The 24,381-nt window shown below is 42.6% G+C and overlaps 1 protein-coding gene across 9 annotated transcripts in view; it reads left to right on the top strand.

The window, feature by feature from the left end:
* Positions 1-13,079, top strand: part of spag9a (sperm associated antigen 9a) — a 161,779-nt gene extending 148,700 nt beyond the window's left edge. For all 9 annotated transcript variants that reach the window (XM_062453359.1, XM_062453378.1, XM_062453321.1 and 6 more), the window contains 8 exons: positions 5,537-5,617; positions 5,704-5,771; positions 5,894-6,042; positions 8,001-8,172; positions 9,655-9,768; positions 11,197-11,373; positions 11,498-11,641; positions 12,025-13,079. In XM_062453359.1, coding sequence (XP_062309343.1) covers positions 5,537-5,617; positions 5,704-5,771; positions 5,894-6,042; positions 8,001-8,172; positions 9,655-9,768; positions 11,197-11,373; positions 11,498-11,641; positions 12,025-12,143 — 1,024 coding nt within the window. In that variant the 3' untranslated portion in view covers positions 12,144-13,079. The remainder of the gene's footprint in view (positions 1-5,536; positions 5,618-5,703; positions 5,772-5,893; positions 6,043-8,000; positions 8,173-9,654; positions 9,769-11,196; positions 11,374-11,497; positions 11,642-12,024) is intronic.
* Positions 13,080-24,381: the final 11,302 nt, after the last annotated feature.

Here is a 24,381-nt window from a genome sequence, read left to right as displayed (position 1 = left end):
TGACTAAATGTGTGTAATGCGGAAGGATAACACAAAAATGTAATTGCTGTCCTAAATTATACTTATTATTACACTAGGGTGGAAATGGTGGAGCAGAAACTAACAATTCCATGAATCCCATGGAAACAAAGGCAAATGTGTGAGATGTACTGATGTGGAGCACAAATGCTCCAAGAAGCAGTACTTCTCTTGAGTGGTTTTTATTCAGATGAATAATCATTGGATTCAGGTCAAAAGTCTATCACTTGAACTAGTTTCATCACTTAAGACACAAAGTCAGCAGCTTGGCATACTGGCACATGGAAAGGATTAAACATTTAGACTTTCATCAAAGTAATGCTGGCTTGTCCTTTTTCATCAATGTCCTCAAAAAAGCAGGCTGCAGAGCTACTGTGTCTGTGGGGTGACTGTCTCTGGAGGGCTGGCAGGCAGGGGCAAGCAGGGCCTGCAGGCAGGCAGGCAGGCAGGCCAGCTGGATCAAGCTGTTCTGGGGTCAGGGCTGAAGAGAAGCTGTCCAGCTAGAGAGGGGTAGTCCAGCAAGGGGTCTGTGTGGATCTCACCATCCTCGAGTCTGTTGCATCCTCTGTTGAACTCTGTTGAGCAGGCCTCTGCATGACCCTCCAGACCTGTCAAAGTGAAGAAAGGGTCCATGTCAGTTGTGAAAAATGAAGCTTTTCCCATCTACACTTGATACAGACTTCAGTTTTGACTGTGAAATGCAGTGTCATTACTTGAACTTGAATCCAAATGTGTTGACGTCATGGAGACCCATGCAGTCACTCAAAACACAGGTTCGATTCCAGACTCTGGCAAGAGTATTTACCTCTAAACTGGTCAATATATACACATCTGACAAAAGACCAGCTCGACCTTTGCTTGTAAACAGTGATTCTGACTGTAAGAGACCTTTAAATAGCCTGACTTACCGAAATTGGCAAAACTAGCCTGGCTAACGTAGGTCGCTTTCTCAGGGCATATGACGAATGAAACAGGCTCGCCTTGAAAAAGTCTCCCTGCCGCATAGGCTTATTACAAAGACTTTCACGCCAAAAATCACCATTATGAGCCGACAGGTCTGTGGGGAATTGCTTTTTCTCCTAAAGGCTGCTCTCCTCGACCTTTTTGATGAACAATTCGCCGAGATGCAAAATGACTCACTAATTAAAAACACAGAGGAAAAAAGCTAGAGCTACAGTAGCTACTTTTCGAGTTTGGTTTTCCGTCACTTCAGAATCACGATCTATAAAGTCTAAAAGTGCTAAACCTTCACCATAATTCAAGAGTAGTGTACTTTCACAAACCCAATCATTAATTCTAGCTTAAAATGTGTAAAACCAGGACTTACCGAAAGTGGCTGCCTCCAACACGGCTTTCACGGGAGACGACTTTCACGGGACACGGGAAACAACAATGGCCGCCGAAAAATAATTTGTATTCGTAACAGCGAGCTGCGATTGGAAGCGAAATGAAACAGGGGCTAAAAAACGAGGGTGGGGGCTTGGTCAGCACACATTTTCAAGAAAGCATGCGTGTGTCAAGGGGCTCTGGCCCCTTGTGTGTGAGAGAATGTGGAGCACGCGCGCACAGGAGCAAAGGGAGAGAGGATTTGGGGAAACAGCCCTAGAAATTAGCCAAGCATGCATGTTTCAAATATTCACTAAAAATCGAGTTTTCATGTTACAGTCAACTTTTTCTCAGATTTGTGTACTCAACATTCTCAAGAGTCTTCATATGAACTAGTGATTGAATCAGAGTATCAGTTTTTGGCCGGCGGATGTGTAAAGCATTATTTTAGCATTAGCAATAAATTCAATTTGCTTTATATCAATCATTTTTAGAGGTATGAAGTTGCCTTTGCACATGTTAACATGTTGTAGTGTCTTCCACGTGACATACCAAGTTTGGTGTTGATATCTCAAAGATTTGCTGAGATTTGACCAAACGTCCTGTTTGGTTGCTTTGTTGCAGATTTTGATTGGCTCTACCGGACAAACGGTTTTGAAAATCAGAAATCCCTACGATAACTTTTGTGAGGCTCAGTCTGGATATCATCTATGGCAATTTTGAAGAAAATTCGACCAAAAATGTAGGAGGAGTAGGGAAAAAACGCGTTTCCTTAATCTTTATTGTACAGACAAATCCAATATGGTGGCCGTTATAGCTTCTTGAGGCTTTTTTATTCCTCATGAGAAATAAGGCATATGTAATGAATTTCAGAATTTTGGGACTTATGGCCTGCAAATGGCATCAATTTGAAAATTGACATATTGGGGCGTGGCCTGTAGCGCCACCTATTGTCTCACATGGCCCATGTTTGGTATGGTAGTTACTAATGGTCTGCAGTTTCAACATGCCAAATTTCACAACTTTTTACGGTACTGGTCTAGGGGCTGCCATTGACTCCCATGGGTAAAAAATAATAATACCACCAATAACAATAGGGTTCTCCTACCGGAGGAACCCTAATAATACTAACAATAACAATAGGTGCCTCGCAGCTTCGCTGCTTGGCCCCTAATAATACTAACAATAACAATAGGTGCCTCGCAGCTTCGCTGCTTGGCCCCTAATAATAATACTAACAATAACAATAGGTGCCTCGCAGCTTCGCTGCTTGGCCCCTAATAATCATTTGCATGAATGTAGGCTACCACAGCATTGGCAATTTGACTTGAATAGATGTGGAGGTTGAACAAGTAGGTTACTTCAGAGATGACAGATAATTTCAATTGTGTTCTGAGAAATATAGATACAAAACCACTGAGAACTGTCACCTCCGGTAGGAGGGAACCTATTGTTATTGTTGGTATTCTTATTATTATTTTTCTTCTCCTTGCGCCCCAATATCTCAAAAAGTCCCTGGTATAAATTTTCTAATTTGGCACATTGATACTACATCCAAGTGGGTACCCCCACACCAAATATGGGCCACATCGGAACATAGGGGGCGCCACAGGCCACGCCCAAAAGTCCGATTTTCAAAGTGATGGCATTTCCACCCCATTGCTCCAATTCTTCTGAAACTTGGTGTGCATGCCTCATTTTTCATGAGGAACAAAAAAGCCTCAAGGACCCATAAGGTCCGCCATGATGGATTTTCCTGTACTGTGATAATTTGGGAAAACCTTCAAAATTCCTCTTCTCTTGAACCAAAGGTGAAATTGACTTGAAATTTGGTACAGATATGTATCATTGATGTATTTAAAAACGTTACTTAAGGCAATTGAATCAAGTACAAAATGGCTGAAATGGGTGTATTTATGTAAATGTCCACATTGCCTCAATATGTTTGTGTCACTAAATCAAATGTATTTTTGAAGGATGGTTCAAACCTAATAAGCTTTAAGGTGACATGCCTCTGAAATACCATGCAAAGTTTCACCTTGATATGTCAAAATATGACTGAATTACAGCTGTTTGAACTTGGACCAAATCTGACAATGCTCGCCATTGGAGAAACAGCTTTTTTAAATTATCCAGTTATTGAACTTTGTGTATTCCATGCCTGGGAATGGCTCAATTGGCTGAGATGTTGTGCTGGTAATCAAGGTTCAATACCAGTCAGAGGCATAGTTTTTCATTTTTTATTCTGACCAAACGGTTTCTAGTCTCCCGATAAATCCTCCGGTTGTAAAACATAGCAATGCGTGTTTATTTGAGCCCATCACAACACTCCGATCATCTGTTTAGCGAGACTGTGTAAACCACTGCAAAACAAGCCAGGTTCACCACAGTAGCTAGCTACTTGTAGTCTACGCATGGTAGAGATAACTCTAATGGTTATCTCTAATGAAGTAAATTAATTGTTCAGGTGGATCCCTTGCCTGTTGCACAAATTCATTTCAGTAACCTGAGCCAGGACACATCCCCACTGATGCTAGGCATGATTTTAAATTTGACAAGTTATGGCACTCCTAACAACCTTTTAAAAAAAACTATGAGTAAGTTATTCTTTACAGCAGCAACCCAGTCATTCCGTTGTCCCGTTTTTATAGGAAATGTAAAAGCAGTTTCAACTTTGGACAAATCTTACAATGCTTACCACAGGAGAAACAGCTTATTGTTTTATACAGTAACTGAACATGACAATATTCAGCACTGAGAATATCTCAATGGGCTGGGATGGTGACCTGTAAAGTATAAGGTCGTAGGTTGGAATCCAGCCATAGTCTTTTGGCCTGTCATAATTTTGATTATCTGTTCAGTTCAACAGGATGACATCATTCTGAAGTACCACAAACAATTTCACCTTGGTATGTGAAAATATGATTGAATTAGAGCAGTTTCAACGTTGGCTGAATCTAACAACGCTTACCACAGGAGAAACAGCTTACTTTTTTACACAGTAACTGAACATGATAATATTCAACACTGAGAATAGCTCAATGGGCTGGGATGGTGATCTGTAAAGTATAAGGTAGTAGGTTGGAATCCAGCCATTATCTTTTGGCCTGTCATAATTTTGATTATCTGTTTAGCTAAACAGGATGACATCATTCTGAAATACCATGCACAATTTCATGCAATTTCACCTTGAAATGTCAACTGTTTCTTAACCTTTGTCCCAATGTTGACCAAAGCTAATACTCTGCCCTTTCTATTCAAAGAAACAGTTCTATATCTCAACAGTTGGTGTGTAGCAGAGAGGATAGAGAGACTGCTTTGTAACCTTATGCTCATGAGTTCAAATCCCCATTCAGCCTGTTGTTGGCCAAACATGAAGTAGTTTTGCACTCTTGTTTTCCAACTCTCGATCTTCGATAGTGTACATGTTTATAATATTTTGCCATTTTGCAGAGGAACCCACATCGCTGCTTGCAGCTATATTTATCTATTATTCTAGAAATCACTGTGTGTCCCCAACATCATTGCGGGCAATGTGCCTTATCTATAATTCCAGGAATCTCTATGTGTGTGCCACCATTTTATCACGGGCACTATGCACTATCTAAGTTCAAGGAATCTCTTTTTGTGTGTTTCACTGACATCTTAATCACCGACTGCATCACTGGAATTGTGCACTAGTTTAAAACAATGTCAAAAAAGTGAATGTAAATGTGTTTAGTGGGACTATGGTTTTTGTAATCAATGAAGTAAAGGTCTATAAAAAAGTACCTCAACCTACGTATTGTTCATGTCAATCATGGCATGTAATTTTATTTTGATGAGGTTAGTGGATGAGGGAGCTGTCAGTACGCGGCTTAAAGAGAACGTTCTTTCGGGGAGAAGTCAAGTGGCCGTGAAAATTGCGTTGGATCGACATGATCCATGTTCTACCCCTCGTGCTGCTTAAGAATATGGCGGATCCACAATTATCTTGACTATCTGAATCTCACTCAAATTAGTCCGATTGCGTGCACTAGAATTGGCCTTTATGGAACCTCTTTAGCCCCGACTGACTTGTTAGGTTAATTCAAGTCAGGTTTAGGACTTTAATCCCAGCTTTTTTGAGCAGCCTTTATGGAACAGGCCCTAGCTGTCTCCAGTTTTTGTGTTATCATTCTGATTCTTTTTCTCTGTCTCTTATCTCCTCTAGTCTCTATGTCCACTCGTCTGTGTCCAGGTGGAGGAAATGTCTCCACGCCATCAAGCTCAAAGACTCCATCTTGAACATAGTGTAGGTAGCTTTCTGGCAGTTTGTTTAGCTGAAACACGACAGACATTACTTCAGCGTTGCATTCATCCACACACATCTCTCCACAGACACGTCAAAGGAAGAGTTCTGGTAGCCTTGGCCGATGGAACACTAGCTATCTTCCACAGAGGCCTGGGTGAGAACTTTAATATCCCCCCCACCCCATGTTCAACTGCCATTTTGTGATGACATTCCAGTGGCCATTTTGTTCCTGAAGCTGGCGGTTTCACAGCACTGTGTGTGTTTCTCCCTTCACAGATGGCCAGTGGGACTTGACCAACTACCACCTGCTGGACCTGGGCCGGCCGCACCACTCCATCCGCTGCATGACAGTGGTCCACGACAAAGTGTGGTGTGGCTACAGGAACAAAATCTACGTTATCCAGCCCAAGGCCATGAGGATAGAGGTAACAGCCGATGGATTCCATATTTTTCGGGAAATAAGCCGCATTTTCTATAAGCAGCATCCCACCAGAATGGGAGCTTTGTGTTTGTAAATCGGAGTATAAGCTGCACTGGAATATAGGCCGCACTTGATACGGGAAGAATGATACTTTAGCGCCGGCTAGCGTTGACAATTGAAGACAAGGAATAATGCTCATGACTGTTTATTTACCCAGGAGCACTTTCACATTGGACAGCTTGGATAGCCATCTAACTAGACAACATTCACAATCAGGGTGAACACTCAAATTATCTGAACTACAGACCATAGCATTACACATATCAAAACAGAACAAACACAACAATAGAACTCTGAACAATGCTTATCTAACTAAGCTAATGCCCTTAACTTAGTAGCATTTCAGCTTGCCGCAGGGTATTCTGGGTACCAAGAGCATTGTTGCTACAATATCAAGCAATGCACGAGTATAGGCGATGTGTAACACACTACGGTTGTGGATAGTATGTCCAGAAATAAAACCAAGTCACTCATTTAGTGGCAAAATCCATTGTCATGTCTACAAAACTATTTTAGATATAGTATAAGTTTAGCTAGCTTGCAAATCCTGAGGATAGCCTACCGAAGTTGAATTAGCCAATGTCGTTAGCGATGCTAGCTCACGTTAGTTTGCTACCTGTATATAACATTTCACTGGGTCTTGCAGCTGTTTGATTTACTGAAATTATTATAAAATGTTATGTTCTACTAGCCATTTGCCTAATTTAGCAAGTCACTGTATTTCCAAGCCCAGATAGTGTAACTGAGACGACACAGTAAATAATTCCTCTTTCAAGTAATAAGCCCCCGTTTAAGTGTTGAGCATTAAATTAGCAGCACGGTCTGTCGAGATCTTGGGACAAAGCCACTTTTTTTTTCTAAAACCGGGCTATAAGCGGCTTCGAAATATAAGCCATACAACCACAACAAACTGTAAAATCGGGGTACAAGCCGTGGCTTTATTTCTGAAAAATACGGTAGTCCTATTGTACACATTTTATAGTCTTGATAAACCTTGGCCCTCTGACCCGAATTACTCATCGGAAAAAAACACGTTACAGCGCATTGCTGCTTTTCAACTGCTAGAGTTGAAATGCCTCTCAAAAGCTTTGGTTTTCTGCACAAAATTAAGTTCTGGTGTAGGTCTTCCTTTGCCCTTTAGATTGTCAAATTATGAATTGATAAAATAAAATTAGAACAGATTACTTTTAAAATAGTGGGGAATAATAATGGTGGGGAGTCAAATGGCTGAGTGGTTAGGGAATCGGGGTATTACTCAGAAGGTTGCCGGCCGTGCCAAATGATGTTGTGTCCTTGGGCAAGGCACTTCACCCTACTTGCCTCCGGGGGAATGTCCCTGTACTTCCTCTAAGTCGCTCTGGATAAGAGCATCTGCTAAATGACTAAATGTAAATGTAAAATATATATTTTTAGAATATAGTAGGCCCGTTCCCCACTGCTTACTGCTTTTTTTCTTTCATTATAGATCAACTTACTATGTTTATTGTTATGCACCAACCTCCCAATGCAAGTTTGTCGTATGTGTACATTTACTTGGCAATAATCCGGATTCTGGTTCTGGAGGGAAGCACTTTGGCCTCTGTGATCCTGACGCTCTGCCTGTGTGATTTCTTTAGGACCTGCTAATAGTTCAATTTTACAATCATTAAAAATGTTCTTTCCTTGTTTAACATGGATATCTTGGGGGGTCAGAAGGCTGAGCGGTTAGGGAGTCGGGCTATTAATCAGAAGGTTGTTGGTTCAATTCCCAGCTGTGCAAAATGACGTTGTGTAGTTGGGCAAGGCACTTCACCCTACTTGCTTCGGGGAGAATGTCCCTGTACTTACTGTAAGTCGCTCTGGATAAGAGCGTCTGCAAAATTACTAAATGTAATTCTTCTTCTTTGCTCTGTGTGTTTGTAGAAGTCCTTTGACGCGCACCCTCGTAAGGAGAGCCAGGTGCGCCAGCTTGCATGGGTGGGTGATGGGATCTGGGTGTCCATCCGTCTGGACTCCACTCTTAGGCTGTTCCACGCCCACACCTACCAGCACCTCCAGGATGTGGATATAGAGCCCTACGTCAGCAAAATGCTGGGTACGCCCCTCTCTCTCCATTAAAGATCCTGTAAAGTGGACCTGGAAACGAGTTTTAAGTTTGCCACACCACAGAATAATGTGTTATTAACTACCCATCCAAATTCGAATGAAAAAAATAACACGACAAGTATGTTAAATTAGGCTTTGAAATCGTGAAAAAATCATCAGTCTTCTCTGCTTGAGACTGGGGGGGCGTGTCGCCTGAAGGAGCTGAAGCTCCGCTCCTCGCTGCCTAGTGCCTACCTCCGACCAAGATAATGGACGCTATGTCAAGCCGAACAAAACCGTATAGAATTAGAATGTATTTGTTCAATGAGTGAAACATACAGATGCATATAAATGAAATGTTCCCCTGAGTTGTAACAGTAAAAATGGACACCAGAGACAGCAGACAGTGAGCTCTCCAACTAGGCTACTTCTAACACAGTAGCTATTTCACCAAAATACCATCATTCTACACCGAGTAGCCTAATATCAATTTAGCGGTTTGCACTAACGCATAGCAGAGATACCTCTGGAAAAGTTATCTAGTATAATTATAACAAGCACACAGAACTGAGTGATGAACTGCTGGCGGCGGTGGATGGTCCAGGTGCGACCGGAGGATGAACGGCCGGAGGGGCGATGCTCGGTACGGCTCCGCGCTGCAAGAGAAGCCGTGTGTTGGTGAACCCTGTCTGTCTCTGGTCCATGTTAAAACTGTCCGCCGTGAAATTATCAGTGCAGAGGCGGCTGTTGGAGTTTATCCGAAGCTTTCCATGAACGTGGCTCTTCACAAATCTATCCACCTATTTTTCCTTTCATTATCAATAGGGAACTGAAATGGCGTTGCAGCGCAGCTGGAGTTCTTGCATCCAGGGAAGATGCAGTTGCGGGTGGTGGGAGACATCCTGAAGCTAGCTAGCTAGCTGATGTAGGCTACAATAACAGTACAGCAAGAGGAGCCATTCAGTGATCTGACGTAGATAGGGCGAAATGACGTAGATAGGGCATTTTTTGGCTCTCCCATTAAAACCTGATCTGAAAACAGAAGAGAAACTGTTCTTCGGTTTAACTCCACATTTCAGTGTGACAAAGTTTTAGCGCTTTGTATATGCTTTCAGGAACTCATTTCACACGTATATAATGTACTTAGAAGCAAAACATGGAATTTACTTTACAGGATCTTTAAAGGGAAAGCACACCTAAAAGTGTTGACGTGATTATACATTTTAGGAACTACATACTTTCATTTCATCTAAATGAAAGCCAGAAATCAAAGGATAAGAAATCTCTCCTTCAAGTGTTATGTACTTTAGCAGTTTATACTTAGTTTAAGAAATGAAGTTTAAGAATACTATCAGTTTTCTACACATAAACAGTATTGCTAGTATACAGTTGAAGGTCAATGTGATTGATTAATCAGTTGGTCAGATTTTGCCTGTAGTACACGCAGATATCAGGTCAGGGCTATGACCCCTCCCTCCCGGTCACATGACAGGTACGGGGAAGCTGGGGTTCTCATTCGTCAGGATCACCGCCCTCCTGGTGTCCTGCTCTCGCCTCTGGGTCGGAACAGGAAATGGTGTCATCATCTCCATCCCGCTATCTGAAGGTAAATGTTCCTCTCCTTCCTCTTCCTCCCCTTAAAGGTCCCATGAAATGTTCACTTTAGGAGGTTATTTAACATTAATATGAGTTCCCCTAGCCTGCCTTTGGTCCCCCAGAGCCAAGAAATTTAGATAGGTGTAAACCAAGCCCTGGGTATTCTTCTCCGCCTTTGAGAAAATAAAAACTGCAACGCTCGGTTTTGAAAATGTCACCAAATGTTACCTCCCTTTTCTCTGCTTTGCCCGCACAGAGAATTTGGCCCACCAATGAGAAAATTAGCTACGACCGTGCGAGCGCGATATTGGTTTTTCCTCAAGACATCATGTCTTGCAAACGACCGAAGCATGGCAGTTGTCCCCGCCTCTTTCTTCCTCATAGCATTTAAAGCTACAGACACAGAAACGGCACGTCCTAAGGAAAGCTCATTGTGGGACTGCTCGTAGTGGCTGTAATTCTGCACCAAGGCTGAATTTCGGGAAAAATACTTAAGATACAGTATATGGGGCAACTAAGGCCTATATAAAAGTACCCAATAACAACATGTCATGGGATCTTTAAACGACTAGGAATGTGTCTGGCTGGGTAAACTGGCAGACTCAAACTTCATCTCATGATTGTGGGTTTTTCAAAGTGTTCCTCTGTTTTCATGGTCATTGGGGTATTTGGACAAAATGAATGGGGTTGCACCACATACAGTTTTCAACATCACACATCAGCTGTCAGTAGGAAACGGTGGGCTCTCATTAAGACTCTTTATTCCTTTGCTGCTCTATTGTTGGAAAAGTTGAAGATGTAACTGTTATCCTGTATAAGAATTATTCTGTGTTCAGTATTCCTTGTGTGCAGAGAGGCCTACACCCAAATCTGAACTCTGGGTAACACTAGGCTTACGTAAACAAGGGGACCTGGGCTTGATCACAATCTTACTGGAGACGCCATAAAAGAGTTGGTCAAGCCTAGAGGGGTCAGAGAGCGCACACACAGAGGGACTCGATCTGTTCAGCATGCATCGAGCTGCTGTCGGTGTCTTTTCGTGTGTGTCCGTCACGGATAGTCTGGTCTAAACTGGCGTTTATAAGGCTGCACTGGTCTCATTGAATGTCTTCTTCACTTGTTAATTAAAGCGGTGTCCACATTCAGCGTTTTAATGACCATTACTGACCATACAGCATAACCTACTCTCTCCATAAACCTCCATCTCTTTTGCTGCTGCAGTACAGAGCTTATCTCTGGCATTTATTCCTCCTTCCACAACAGTGTGAGTGTGTCATCATTGTGCAGGGCGCTGTGAGGGGGGTCAAACTCAGTCAACTATGGTGTCATTGTGCACCCATTGACTCGTATTTCAGCCATCGCACAATATGCTTGTTTATAACATGACTAGTCTGTAATAACACAACTCTCACCATTCTGTTCTCTCTTCCGACTGCAGCCACCAAAACAACCGGTATTGTGACCAACCGTCCGGGTGGTGCGGTGCGGGTGTACGGCGAGGAGGGCTCTGATAGTGCGGCGTTAGGCGGTGCTGTGCCCTACTGCTCCATGGCCCATGCCCAGCTCTGTTTCCACGGTCACCGAGACGCAGTCAAGTTCTTTGCGGCGGTGCCAGGTAAGAATGTTAGCGGGAGGAAGTAAGACTGAAGTAAAGGAAGAGCTGTGTTTTTTTTCTTTCTGAGTGTACAGTATGAAGAAGAGTGTTTAGTTAAATTCAATCAATTGACTTCCTGCTCCAGGTCAGGTGATCCAGCCCCCCGTTGCTGCCAGGGATTCTGGATTGGATGACCCAGCCTCTGAATCGTCAGACACGACGACCTCTGAACTTGCCAGAACCTTCCTCGTCATGAGTGGAGGAGAGGGCTATATAGACTTCAGACAGGGTGAGTCAGCCCTAGTAGAGGGGTACTAGGGGACTAGAAGGTGAAGGTGTGTGTTTGTGTGGTCTTTTTAAACTACCCTTGTGGGGACCAAATGTCCTCACAAGGATAGTGAAAAACTTGACCTTGTGGGGCCCTTTTGCTGGGCCCCATACCTTCCAATGGTTTTTTTCAGGGGGTTTTAGAGGTTTTGGCGTTAGTGTTCGAATTACATTAGGGTTACGGTTAGCGTTAGGGGTTAGTGGTTAGAGAGAACACAATTTTGAATGGGAGTGAATGGTCGGGCCCCACTAGTTTATTAAAACAGACCAGTGTGTGAAACTAAAACACCCTCTGTGAATGTCCATGTGTGTGACACTCACTGACCCTCTGTCGGACCTCCTCAGGGGATGACATTGGTGAGATGGACGTTGTGTCAGAACCCACCATGAAGCTTCAGCCGGCCCCCACCAAAGCCGAGCGCAGCCACATCATCGTCTGGCAGGTCACTTCCTGTCAGGAGTGAACCACTCACAGACTGTCACATCACCACCTAGTCGCCCAACCTCCCTGCATGCCTCTCTCCTTATATTTAAGTTGCTATTACTGATATCCTCAAAATAATTACCTCAGTGGGTAACTGCATTGCTCCTAACTGTTATTTTAGGTGTATTGTTTTTGTATAGATTCATTTTCAAAGAATCCTGTATACTAAGGTGGACTGGACGAGGTTGAAAGGGAAGTGCCCGTGGTTCTCTCCCTTCTGTTTGGGAGCAGATCTTCAGACCGCTACTAATGCTCATGGCAACATTTCATGTTCCAAAGGGACAAGTTCCTGCTGCGTCCTTTACCTTAAATGAGAGGAGGATGTAGGGGGGGAGGGATTGTAAAGGACTTCTGCACATTGTTGGGGGGGGGGGGTGTCACTCGTCACCTTTTGTTGTGTTCTGCAGTTCTAAGCTTACAAAATAACTATTTTAGCTACCTTCATTGGGTAAGTACTGTATACAGCAATGTTTGAGCACATGAAGGTTTACTGTATGTAGAGAAGAGGGGGTCAGCTTTAGCCTGCATGGGGAAGTCCTGGCATGTCCGTCCATGTGACTGCCTGCATTTTGGATCAAACTCCCCATTTGTGTCGGTGTTGGGGGCCAAAGTGCTTGTGACACCATGTCGGGGCTTCCCTGATGCGCTTGTTGGAACTTTACAGTCATGGCTCAAAATATTTCCAGTGACAAATTTTGTGTTTTGCCAAGTTTGCTGCTTCAGAATTTGGAAATTATTCTTTCAGGTTTCTATTGTGTATATCCTACTGGAAAACAATGTCAGTGATAAGCGTTTCATAAGTTTTAAAGGGGTCATTGACTGATTTTATAGGGTATTTCACACCGTTCCTTAAGGTCTCTGAATAGGGTATGTAACATTGGTTGGGCTGAAAATGGCCCGGGTGCTGTTCTATGTGCCTTAACCAGTAGCGGAGGGGGGGTGAGGGCGGGGGCGCCGAAAACCCTGGGCCCCGCACCCGAGGGGGCCCCCGATCTATGTTTTTTTTCATAATTTCTCTTTGGCAACATTTTTTTTTTTGTCATTTAGCAGACGCTCTTATCCAGAGCGACTTACAGTAAGTACAGGGACATTCCCCCCGAGCCAAGGACACAATGTCATCTGGGAATCGAACCAGTAACCTTCAGATTACTAGCCCGACTCCCTAACCGCTCAGCCACCTGACTCTCCAACAAAACGTTGATTGTATCCATGGTAGACAATTTTACTAAATATATATAGGCCTACATTTTCCGAAACATTTTTGTCACCCCGATGCTGCTCGGAAAGTTAGAGCACTTGCGGAGTTCTATTCGGAGGATCTGTCTAAGGACGATGATGTGGTTGACAAATGTGTTACATTTCGTAGGCTACTATGTACCGTGAGCTGAGCATGGAAAAACATGAACTAAACACACACAGCATCCTACCATTTCTCATTGACAACAACATGGACCGTGCTTTCCCCAACCTTGCCATTCTTTATCGGATTTACTTGACAATTCCGATAAGCAGTGCTAAGGCAGGGAGGACTTTCAGCCGTCTGAAATTAATAGTTTCTTGCGATCAAGCATGGGAGAGGAGCGGCTGTCCAACTTAGCGCTGCTGTGCATCGAGAGGGACATCGAGATTGACATTAACAAAGTAATCGCCAGATTTGCTAACGATAAGAACAGACAGATGATGATTTAAATAGGCAAGGACATTTGTTGACATGTTGACATGTTTCATGTCTGCATAGCCTATACTGCCTTTGTAAAAGTAAAGTTAAATAATGTGTTTTGACCTGTGTGTACGCTATGAGTTTGCTGGTTTTGAATATCCCAATACATGTCAGTTCGGAAAAGAAAATGATTATAGTCTAATGGAATTTTAGTTCAATTGTAGCATGCCGGCTGTAGGTGGCCTACTGCAGTGTGCGTCATGCGTGTGCGTTGTGCACTCGTTCTTTTTTCATGGGAGCTTGGTTCGCGCGTGTAGCTCGACCCAAATTGTTGCTGAAAGAATTGTTATATAGGCCTATGTTTGTTTATTATAAGTTGTCACTGTTAGGATGACTATAGGCTAAGTAGTAGACAGTACAGTCTTTAACTTCATTTTGGGGGGCTTATGACCTCTTTGTTGAATTTGAATATAATGTATTTGGTAAATGGACAGATCATTAAACCCATTTTATGCATGGATTTGTGTAGGCCTACAGTATACTGTGTGTGAGAGATTCTAATGAATGCTGAATGCGAGGCTACTGGCCTACATTTGGTTCGCACATTATGGGCTATGATGACTGAACCCATTTATTATTGGCTAATATCTGCTGTTCACAATAGATGTTGCCATTGGTTACTTTTTATGGTTATATTTTATTGCACTGCAAAATATTAATAACAGGGGGCCCCCAAATCAGTTTCCGCCCGCCCTGAGACACAACCTTTGCTCCGCCCCTGGCCTTAATGCAATCTGTGAAATAACTAGTGGTGGGCATAGATTAATTTTTTTAATCTAGATTATTCTCACTGTAATCTTGGCGTTAATCTAGTTTAATCTAGATTAAAATGGCTCATTTGAATTCCGCCGAAGGCATTCAGAATATGTGTGCTACCCAAGCAATGACTAAAAGTAAGTCTTTGAGAAAGGGTTTCTCAAGCCAGCTGGCGCATTAGACCAGGAGCTCATCTCCTGTTTCCAAAATGCATCACAAACTGCTGAGAAAGCTGATCTACTATGATAATTGGTGATGAAAATAAATTATGTTCAATAAGATGTACTTGTGTTTATTAACTGTTTATTAGATTAGTTAGCTTGGCTGATAGAGCTGTGCTCACGGGCTTGCCTCGGTTGCACTCAAACATCGTAGTTTGACGACGACTCTTCCCCTGCGCTACATCAGTGCTTGGCCCGGCATCTTCCGCATTAGCTAAGGGATGCTTTGCGTTTAGGTGGTATTTGAGACTGGAAGAACTCCTACAGTAAACTAATTCCGCATAGCACAAGGTGCAAACAACCTTAGTCTTGTCGAGGTTTCCATTGGGAAGCTTCTTAAAAATACATTTTCCCTGAAGCAAACCAGGCGGCTTCATAGCTGCATCCATGTTAGCACGTCACGTTTGATGTGATAATTTCATACACAAGGCATACACACAGGTTCGAAGACTCGTTCTCGCCCCCTACAGTGCAATTCGGCTAGGTATACATCCGCGCTAAAATATCAAGGTGAAAGTCATCATAGCTTGCGTAGTATGGACCCCGCTCCAAACCCAACTTTGAGAATAGATTAACGGCGATATTTTTTTTATCGCCGATAAGAGTCGCAGCGCGTTAACGCTGATAACGGCCCACCACTAGAAATAACCCTAGAATGAAATTAGGTTTTCTCCCTTTTATGGTATGCTCATGAATATTTTGATCAGCTGCGCGCTGATTGGTTGGTTTACAACGAGCGAAGCTGCAGAGCAAAGACGCAACATAGCCAAACATGCATCATGAATTGTAGATTTACATGACAACACAGCTTATGTATTTGAATGAAACACAGTCAGGAAAATGAAACAACATTAGCCCCATTGCCAATAAACTAAATCATCACACATTCTAGACATTAGAATTGCTAATAACTGTTTGCGACAAAATCATACTTACAGCTTGCGGTTGTGATGACCATACGGTTGGAACAGCATCTATTTTCAGCAACAGCTTCATAGCAAACCTGCTTTAAATTGTCCCAGGTTTTCAAAACTGTCCTCGGTGAAATGGTTGGAGCAAATGAATAATTGAGGGTCGAACTTCACAGGGATCTTCTGATACACAAACATCAGCCATGCCCGTTGAGTGTTTAGTTCCTTTGGAAGATTATGAAAAGTGCCAGCATTCCCTGTACAGCCTGGAACACTGCATTTACGACCTTGGTCCATTTTCAATATCCTTGAAAAACTTCCAAACTTTCTTCTTTGTAATTCCTGTGGAAGTACACAGAGCAGCGCACAGCTAAACTAGTGTCTGAGATCTACGCAACCTCCATTTATGTTCCTGGGCCAGAACACCAGTGGATAAATTTGGGGGTGTGACAAAGGTACAGACCAGAGACAAAAAAGGTGGAGCCACATTTGTGACGTCACAAAGGTGGCTTTTTGGAAACCGACCATTTTACAGCGGCAGTTTCAAATTGTGAGATTTGCATAGGAAAGAGGTGTCAATGGACTTTTAGGTTCACTGTATGTCCATTTTACCCAACGAACTGTCATTATTCAACTATGACAAGGTAAACTCGGTTTTGCAGTCAATAACCCCTTTAAAGACTTTTATTGGCAAAAACATTAAATATATGCAAAGAGTCCCTTTCAAGGCAATCAGTCTGCTCTTATAATCCAATCAGAATGGTAGTGATTTAGCCCGACTAGTACTCGTTCAGACTTTGCCATGTGAGTCAGACTGGGACACCTTCTCATGTGAGTCAAACTGGGCAGGAATATTAATAGAGACATGATGTTTGCTGGTCATTTTGTGCCAGGGCCCAAAAACATTGAAATGTGTTTTTGTGATAAAGATCTGATCACTGCACAATAATCTAGAACATGTGAATCAACACCACAAGAACTGAACCAGCAAACTCTGAAATAAAATGTGTCACTGCCAATACTTTTGACCATGATATGTAGATTAGAAATGTAAAGTTGCTTGAAGTATGATAAACATCCATTGTAATGTACACACCACTAAAATATGCTAGCTTTTTAAGGGAACAAAATTACTTTTGAATATTTATTGCTATGAAAGGTGTTACCCAGTTACCAAAGGGTAAAGAAAAAGAACATTCAATAAAATGTTTGGAGCATTAACACTAGAAATTATAACCAGTATGCATTTCCCAGGGCAGAAAATTATTGTCAACAATTGGATGGATCTATATTTTAAACCTTTGTATTAGATACTGCCTTCTCCACATGGGATAACAAACTTCATTGTGTTACATTGCCAAGTTAATCGATGTTCAGATGGCACTAGACGAGGGTCTAACTGGTTTGTCTTGTAATGTGTTACAAATGCATTTTTGAAGCCAGTTTCTTTATTATTATTTTTCATTATTTTATTTATCGTTTTTTGTGCTGTTTTTGTACTTTTATTATATAAGTTATTTGACAGTTTCTGAAACATAAGAACAGAATACCAATAGGTGGGTATATTGATTCTTTTTATTTTATATATATTTCAAAACTGGGTCAAAATTCTTCCTCAGTCCATCTCTTCCATTTCTGAAGAAATAACTTAATACTGTATTGTGTTGTATCCATTCCAGTATTATTTTTATTTATTGAGCCCACAGCTCCGAATGTAACTTTTTACATGAACAGAACATTAAAAAGGCATATTTTAAACCAGTAGGTTGACATGATTGTTGAGTATGGTTAATTAAATGAAATCGTCATGTTGTGATTGACAAACTTAACTTCCAAGAATCAAAGCAGTCCAGACAAAGTATGTGGATCCATCAAACAACACACCCATTGTACTAAGCTATGCATGTTTGTTTTAAGAGAACACTGCTATGTTTTGGTTCAAAATCCCTGTTTTATTGCCACCGTTTTGGGTGGGGTGGATGTTGTCTTGTGTGTTTGGGTTCTGTATGTACAGTGTGAAAGTGTGTGTGAGCAGTTGCATTCAGTTTGGCGTGAGTGTCTGTGTCTTTAAATGGTGTCTGATAGGGCATATAATTGTAGATTGAGTGTTTGCAAGCGTGGGATGTGTGTGTGTGTGTGTGTATATCACTTGTACCCCAGAGTAAAGTCTGTAGTGATTAAGATCAGACCTCTGTCTCTGGGCCTCTAAATATGTTCTTGCAGACATAACTGTTAGCCTCTTGGTAAATGTGTGCTAAAAAGCATCATAGCCTTATTTTTAACAATCTATTAAAATTTAATGGTATATACTCTGGCTTTGTGTCTGATTGATTGTACATCCCTCACATTCAGACTTACTTAATATTCACAGATAAAAGCCCCCCTTGGTTTTTGCTTCTCTCCACAGGGTCCTGCTGCACCTCTATCCATTCTTTTCAGGCCCAACCTTTAGAAATATTTATCGTAAATTATGTTGCTCATACCTTCACCAAAATAGGTTGCAGTGACTGTCTCTAGGTGGCAGTATATACTATTTTCCCCATGCTAGAACAGTACAGGTCTAGGTTATGTGGACTATGTTATTATGGATGATTATTGCCGATTGTCTTCCACATTTTGCATTTACTTCTGTATAAGACTGGAGCATGATTGCAGAGTGATAGCATCAAAGTGTTGACTAGCCTTTTATAACTGCAAACACAAGACATGATGATGCAATTCATAGGAATAAACTTGACCCATGCATCTGACCTCAGTGGCCAGTCGTTAAATAACATTGAAAACTAGTAATCAAGGACAAACAACTGATCTTGACAGGGTACCACATTTACACTACACACATTTTCATTTAGCAGATGCCTTTATTTAAATGTCATGGTTGTTTTACTGAATCATAATCAGAATGGTATTTATTCGTCATGAAAGTTTGCACAGACAAGGAATCTGCTTTGGCAGGAAGGTGCATACAATAAACATATAGGAACCTAAAATTTAAAAATGTGGACTAACTATATACTAAGGGTACATAAACTAGCAGTACTAAGTGGAATTCGAATTAAATAAAATATGGATTGGTTAATGTGAAAAAATATGAAAACTGGTTAAATATGTTCCATATTTGTTCATGGAAAACGTATTGTATAATGTGTGATGGAAATAGTATAATTTGAATGAATATGGTAATTTTGGTAATGAGACAGGATCTGTGAACTATTGCTCTCCAGTGGAGCAAGGAGTTCTGTCAGTTCCATATCCCACAAGTAGTAGAGCACGTCGTCAATTATGCGACGTCTCACACGGAACAAATGAAATTACATCACAAAGTGATTTCTCCCCCTCCATCTCCCCACCCCCTCTTAAGCCATGCGGGGGCTGTATGTGCTTGTGAAACACACACACATACTCACTGCCCAAACTCCTGCCGTCACTGTGTGCGTTTGATGTTGTAGAGGGGATTCTGAGGTAGGACCATGGCTATCTTCTGCTTTGCCTCAGCTGTGCAGCATTTCTAGAGATGAGAACACTGCTAAAAAAAGAACACCCCTCCACACACACACACACAAAATAAAAAAAACACCCATTGGCACGAGATGAACCAGTGCAACCTACGTTTTAAATAAAGTGTTTACAAGGAGACAGACTGACATCTGTGATGCTGTAGTTTCAGTACCTAACCGTAGGTTGGTAAAAAAAAGTAGGTGTATATGAGCAGGGCCCACCTCTTCACACCTCTAACATTTCCCAGCTCTCCTTTCCAGGGCACTTCACTACCACAGCAACACAGCTAGAGGCAGTACATGGTCAAACTACCTCAACCCCCAATACCCAGACAGGAGAGTGAAAGAGAGAGAGTGTAGGTTTGGCTGTAGGTGAGGCAGCCACCTCAGTCTCCCATACTCAGTGGATGGAGCTCTTACATAATCAACACAGTTGCTTTATTTTTCTCTTTTTCTTTTTATCTGTTCATGTATCTCTCTCTCTATCCCTTTCTGTCACTCTCTGTCCCTCTCTATCCCTCTCTAAACAGGAGATGAGGTGGAATGGGCCTCAGGGTTCTTCCTGTGCATACCCCAGACTCTTTATTAGATTAGATTAGAAGGGGTGTGACAAACACAGCCGAGGCACAGCCAATGTAGATAGGAGAGGTGCAGCGAGGAAGGGGACATGAGAGGAAGAGGCAGGATGGAGGGATGAGAGGAACAGGGAAAAAGTGAAATAGATGAAGAAGAGGAGGGTTGGGGAGAGTGATGAAGAAAGAGGATTGTGAAAAATGAGAGAGGGAAGGGAAGAGGCTGGGCAGATGACAGAGGAATGAAGGATTTGGCAGGGAAGACAGGGATCGGAGAGAGGAGGAGATGAGAGGGAGGGGTTTTGCATGGAGGAGAGAGAGGAGCATCTGCTACAGACTGTCAGTACTCCTCGTAATGAGCAGCTCTTCTGAGAGTCAGGAAACAAGTGTGTGTGTGTGTTTGTATGTATGTATGTGTGTGTGTGTGTGTGTGTGTGTCTGTCTGTCTGTTTGTCTGTGTCTTACCAGCCATTAATGTGGTAAACATTACTCAATGACTCATTGTATTCAGCTGTGATGATCACATTTTGTATTTGCATGTGTGTCTTGCCAGTCCTGTCCACTCTGCCCCGGCTGCTGGGTCACCAGCCATCAGTCTCACGACTGCCCTTCTCAGTCAGGTTCAAGGATGCTCACCCATGCAGCCAGCGTTTCCCCTGCCAACAGCGCGCAGCAGCAGCGTCGAAACTGACGGAGTAAACAAGACTCACAGGCCTGGGCAGAACTTCAGCCATGACAGACAGTCCCGTTTCTGACCAATGAGAGCCGATGGTGAGGACAGCAACAACAGCCAGGAGGGCGTGGCTAGCTGGGGACCCTGCGTTGGCTAACTATAGAAGGTGACTGAAGGGTCACCTTCAGTCACCTTGCCTCCACGCTAAACACCTTCAGGGAGGTGTTTAGCGTGGAGGCATGGGGGTTGGAGTGATGTAGGGAGTGCAGTTACAACCATAAGGGTTCCGCAGTTCTGTGCCTCTCTATATTTAGCAGCAGCTGGAGATCACAGAAAGTTTTCAGGGCTGTCCTGTAACGTGCAGCATGCTCTGTCTGGCTCTGATGTTTATCACTGTGGAAATGCAGACTCTGCTATTTTAACACTAGCAAACTCCATATGGCCCACTCTGACAAAAACTCACACACGCACACACACAAACACACACACACCCATGCTCTGTTTTTGATGTGATAGGAAAGTGGCCAGGAAAGGACCAGCAGTGTGGATGAGTAAAAAACCAGCCAGCAAGCAGTGATACCAGTCCAGTCACTGAAGGAGAGGAGGAAAACCAGGTTGAATAGACAAGGAAAAGTGAAGGTATGGGTTACTGTATTCCCTGTGAGTGTGGGTTTGTTTGTAGAAGAGAGAGAGAGAGAGACGGTTAAGTGTGCTGTATAGATAGAATCAAAACGCAAAAGGGTATAAATGTGTGTGTACATGTTGGCATCTGCCCATGCACATAGCCATTGTATGTGTATGTGTGAGTCTGTGTGTGAGGGGAAGGAGGGGCGGAGTGTTGGAGATAGCGAGGCTTCTCTACAGCCTGAGTGACATCAGCACTCAGCAGAGCGTGATGGGCGGCCAGGGGCAGCAGGGGGATGTGGGTGATATTACACATGCTCCTCTCCTTTATTTATCCTCTCTGCCCCAAGGTCCAGGCTAGAGTTACACCGATGACGAACACAGCCTATCTACCTCCTCTCCCTTTCTCCCTTTCTCTTTCTTTCCCTCTCTCTGTCTCTCTCTCCCACTCTTTCTTTCTGACACATCTAACTTTCTATTCTACACACACCCTTCCTTCTTCCCTCTAACACCTCAAGTGTGTATGTGTGTGCGTGTTTAAGTGTATGTGTGTGGTGTGAGGTAGTGGCCTGGAGATCACAGTGAGATTGTTTGTGTTTGTGGGCCACAGTATATAAAGTGCATTTTGAAGTATCTACATTTGTCTCATAACATTTGTCATAAAAAGTCTAACATGTGTTGACAACAGGTGAGACTCTTTGCCAGAAGCTGCTCCTCTCCATTCCCTGTCCCAGTCCTTTGCTGTGTCCCAGTGTGTTGTCCCTCTGTAGGCCCACAGCTCCATCTTTGATCATGGGTGTTGAATTTGAACTGCTCACAGAACAGCCACCCTGACCTTTTACTGCAGCCCGCCCACACTCTGATCTGAGACTCCCTGCAGGAGTCCAGGTTCCATCACTCAGCCAACCAGATATCCCACGTGTGTGTGCGTGTGTGCGTGAAAATTCTTCCCTCTGATTTTCTTTTTACCTAACCTGTCCTTTTGTGTCCTGAGTTTGAATGACATTTTTGGGTGTTTTTGTGCATATACGGTATGTGAGTCTGAGGTGTTATATTCTCGTGTTTGTGTTCCTTGTATCTAGCAGATCTTCTTGTTGATGAAAAGATGACATGAAAGCTCTAACTTTTTATTTATATCAGTGTGCCATGCCATGGCAGCTGGAGAGGGCCTTTGAAGTCAGAGAGCTATGAGCCTCTGCAAAAGGATATCCAGATGATGTGTGCATGTGTATGGTGAGTGTGTGTGTTAAAGGGTGGACAGGGGTGTGCTGATTAGACTGGACCTTACATAGGTGCTATTGTCTAAGGGTAGAAAGCATTCCTGTCAGTTGACCTTTTGAGTGGTAACGGGTGTGTGGGGTGGGGGGGGGGGAGGTTGGCTTGAAAAGAGAGAGGCCACATTTGGATAGAGATTCACACAGGGTGGACTCTTCTGTCGAGCAAGAAGACTGAAAGCTACAGTTCTGGTATGTGTATGACTGTTCCTGTTCCTCACACGCCCATTTAGTAGGCCATAACACATGACTACACACTGGTTACAGAGCAGACAGTGCAAATAGATGTACGTATATGTACACATATGCGTTCAAATACGACTCCATAAGGCTAAAACAACCAATAACAACCAAAGAGGCTTTTACATTCTGAACCCTCACATATGGGCTTCTGGCCAAATTCGCCACTTGAGACATTTTTATATGAAAGATGGACTATATTCTTCAAAGAAATCTATTTTATGAAGCGTGATTACAAGATGGTTCATTAGGAAGGATATTTCCTATTTTACAAGTATGGCCATTACAACCACTGTCCTTGAATGTCACCTTTGGAATGAGGCCACATCACTAGCAACCACCAACCAGAAAACATATTCAGGTCTGCGGTTGATCTGAACATATTTTTTGGTCAGGGAAACCGAGAAATGATAAGCTGTATCATGATGAAAAAAAGGTTTGATGAGCTAATTATGTTTTAAGAAAGTCTTCTTAAGTCTGGTGTGATTTCTAAATGCTAAGTGTGCTACCTATGCTCAATGCTTATGCATGCTTATGCTCAAGTTTATTCAGGGGAAGGCGTTTGTACCCGGAAGATTTGCTTTTGATAATGATGCTAACTAAAATCAACTAAATGCTAATTCACACATTATAAGAGGCAGAGTGTGGATGTTATATGGGGGGCTAGACTACTAACTTAGATACGGTATTTTTTTTTTACTAAATAAGGGTATATAATAATTATTATTTGTAATTAAAATCCATCCTCAAGGTTTGGAAGACAGAGTCAGTTAACAGCAGACACCCACAAGATACAGGCCATTATGTCAACAAACTTTACTGTGGGTGAGAGTTTGACTAATGGTAGACTGGCTGAGTGTGAATCTCTTTCGCTTGCTTCTTTTCCTCCAATATAATTTCCTTTTAATGGAATGTTGAGGTTTTGATGAAATATAGTAAAAACTGCCCCAGCCTATCTTTTTCTCTGTCTTACTCACTCTCTCTAACACACACACACACACACACACACACACACACACACACACACACACACACTTTCTCTCTATCGCATTCCTACAGCTTCTTTCCAGTTAATCCTTCTTGTACCTTCCCTAATGTACTCTAATGTGTTTCTGTGCTACTCTCTGGTGCTGATACTGGTCTTTTTTTTCTGGAGGCCACAGTCACAGAGACAGCAGCCGTTCCTGGCAACATCTGCTAGGCTGCATGAATTCTGGGATGGATGGGAAAACCTGATTATGTTGTTTGTACGTACAACCCTGCAGGCATAGAGAGAAACACACACATATTTACACACACACGTACACGCACACACACTGTGGAGCTGTGAAGGTTTCTATCAAAGTGTACCAACCATGCAGCTGTGTGTATCATTTCGGGAGATATTATATTCAGATTAGACCGCAAGGAACGCAGAACATTGCTGACTATATCTATTTTAAAACCACCGGAAAGGTAATATGCAGGGTAAAGAGATGATACTACAGCTCAACCTAAAAATACATTGATTTACGAGATAAACGCTTTCCAAATCAAAGAATGCTAAGAGGCAAAAGCTGGTCCAATATACTTACTCTTAATTCTCTCTCTCTCACACACACACACACACACACACACATATCAGGGGTGGAGATACATGACCACATACCCTCACACAGATACTGTAAACTGCCAATGCATGAACACACACACATCTCCACCGCGCACCCATTCCATTGTTTACTCAGCGA

This window comes from Osmerus eperlanus, chromosome 2 (genome assembly GCF_963692335.1).
Source record: "Osmerus eperlanus chromosome 2, fOsmEpe2.1, whole genome shotgun sequence".
NCBI classification, from domain to species: Eukaryota; Metazoa; Chordata; class Actinopteri; order Osmeriformes; family Osmeridae; genus Osmerus; species Osmerus eperlanus.
The sequence above is the reverse complement of the archived record's forward strand: the minus strand, read 5'-3'. Positions and strand labels throughout refer to the sequence as shown.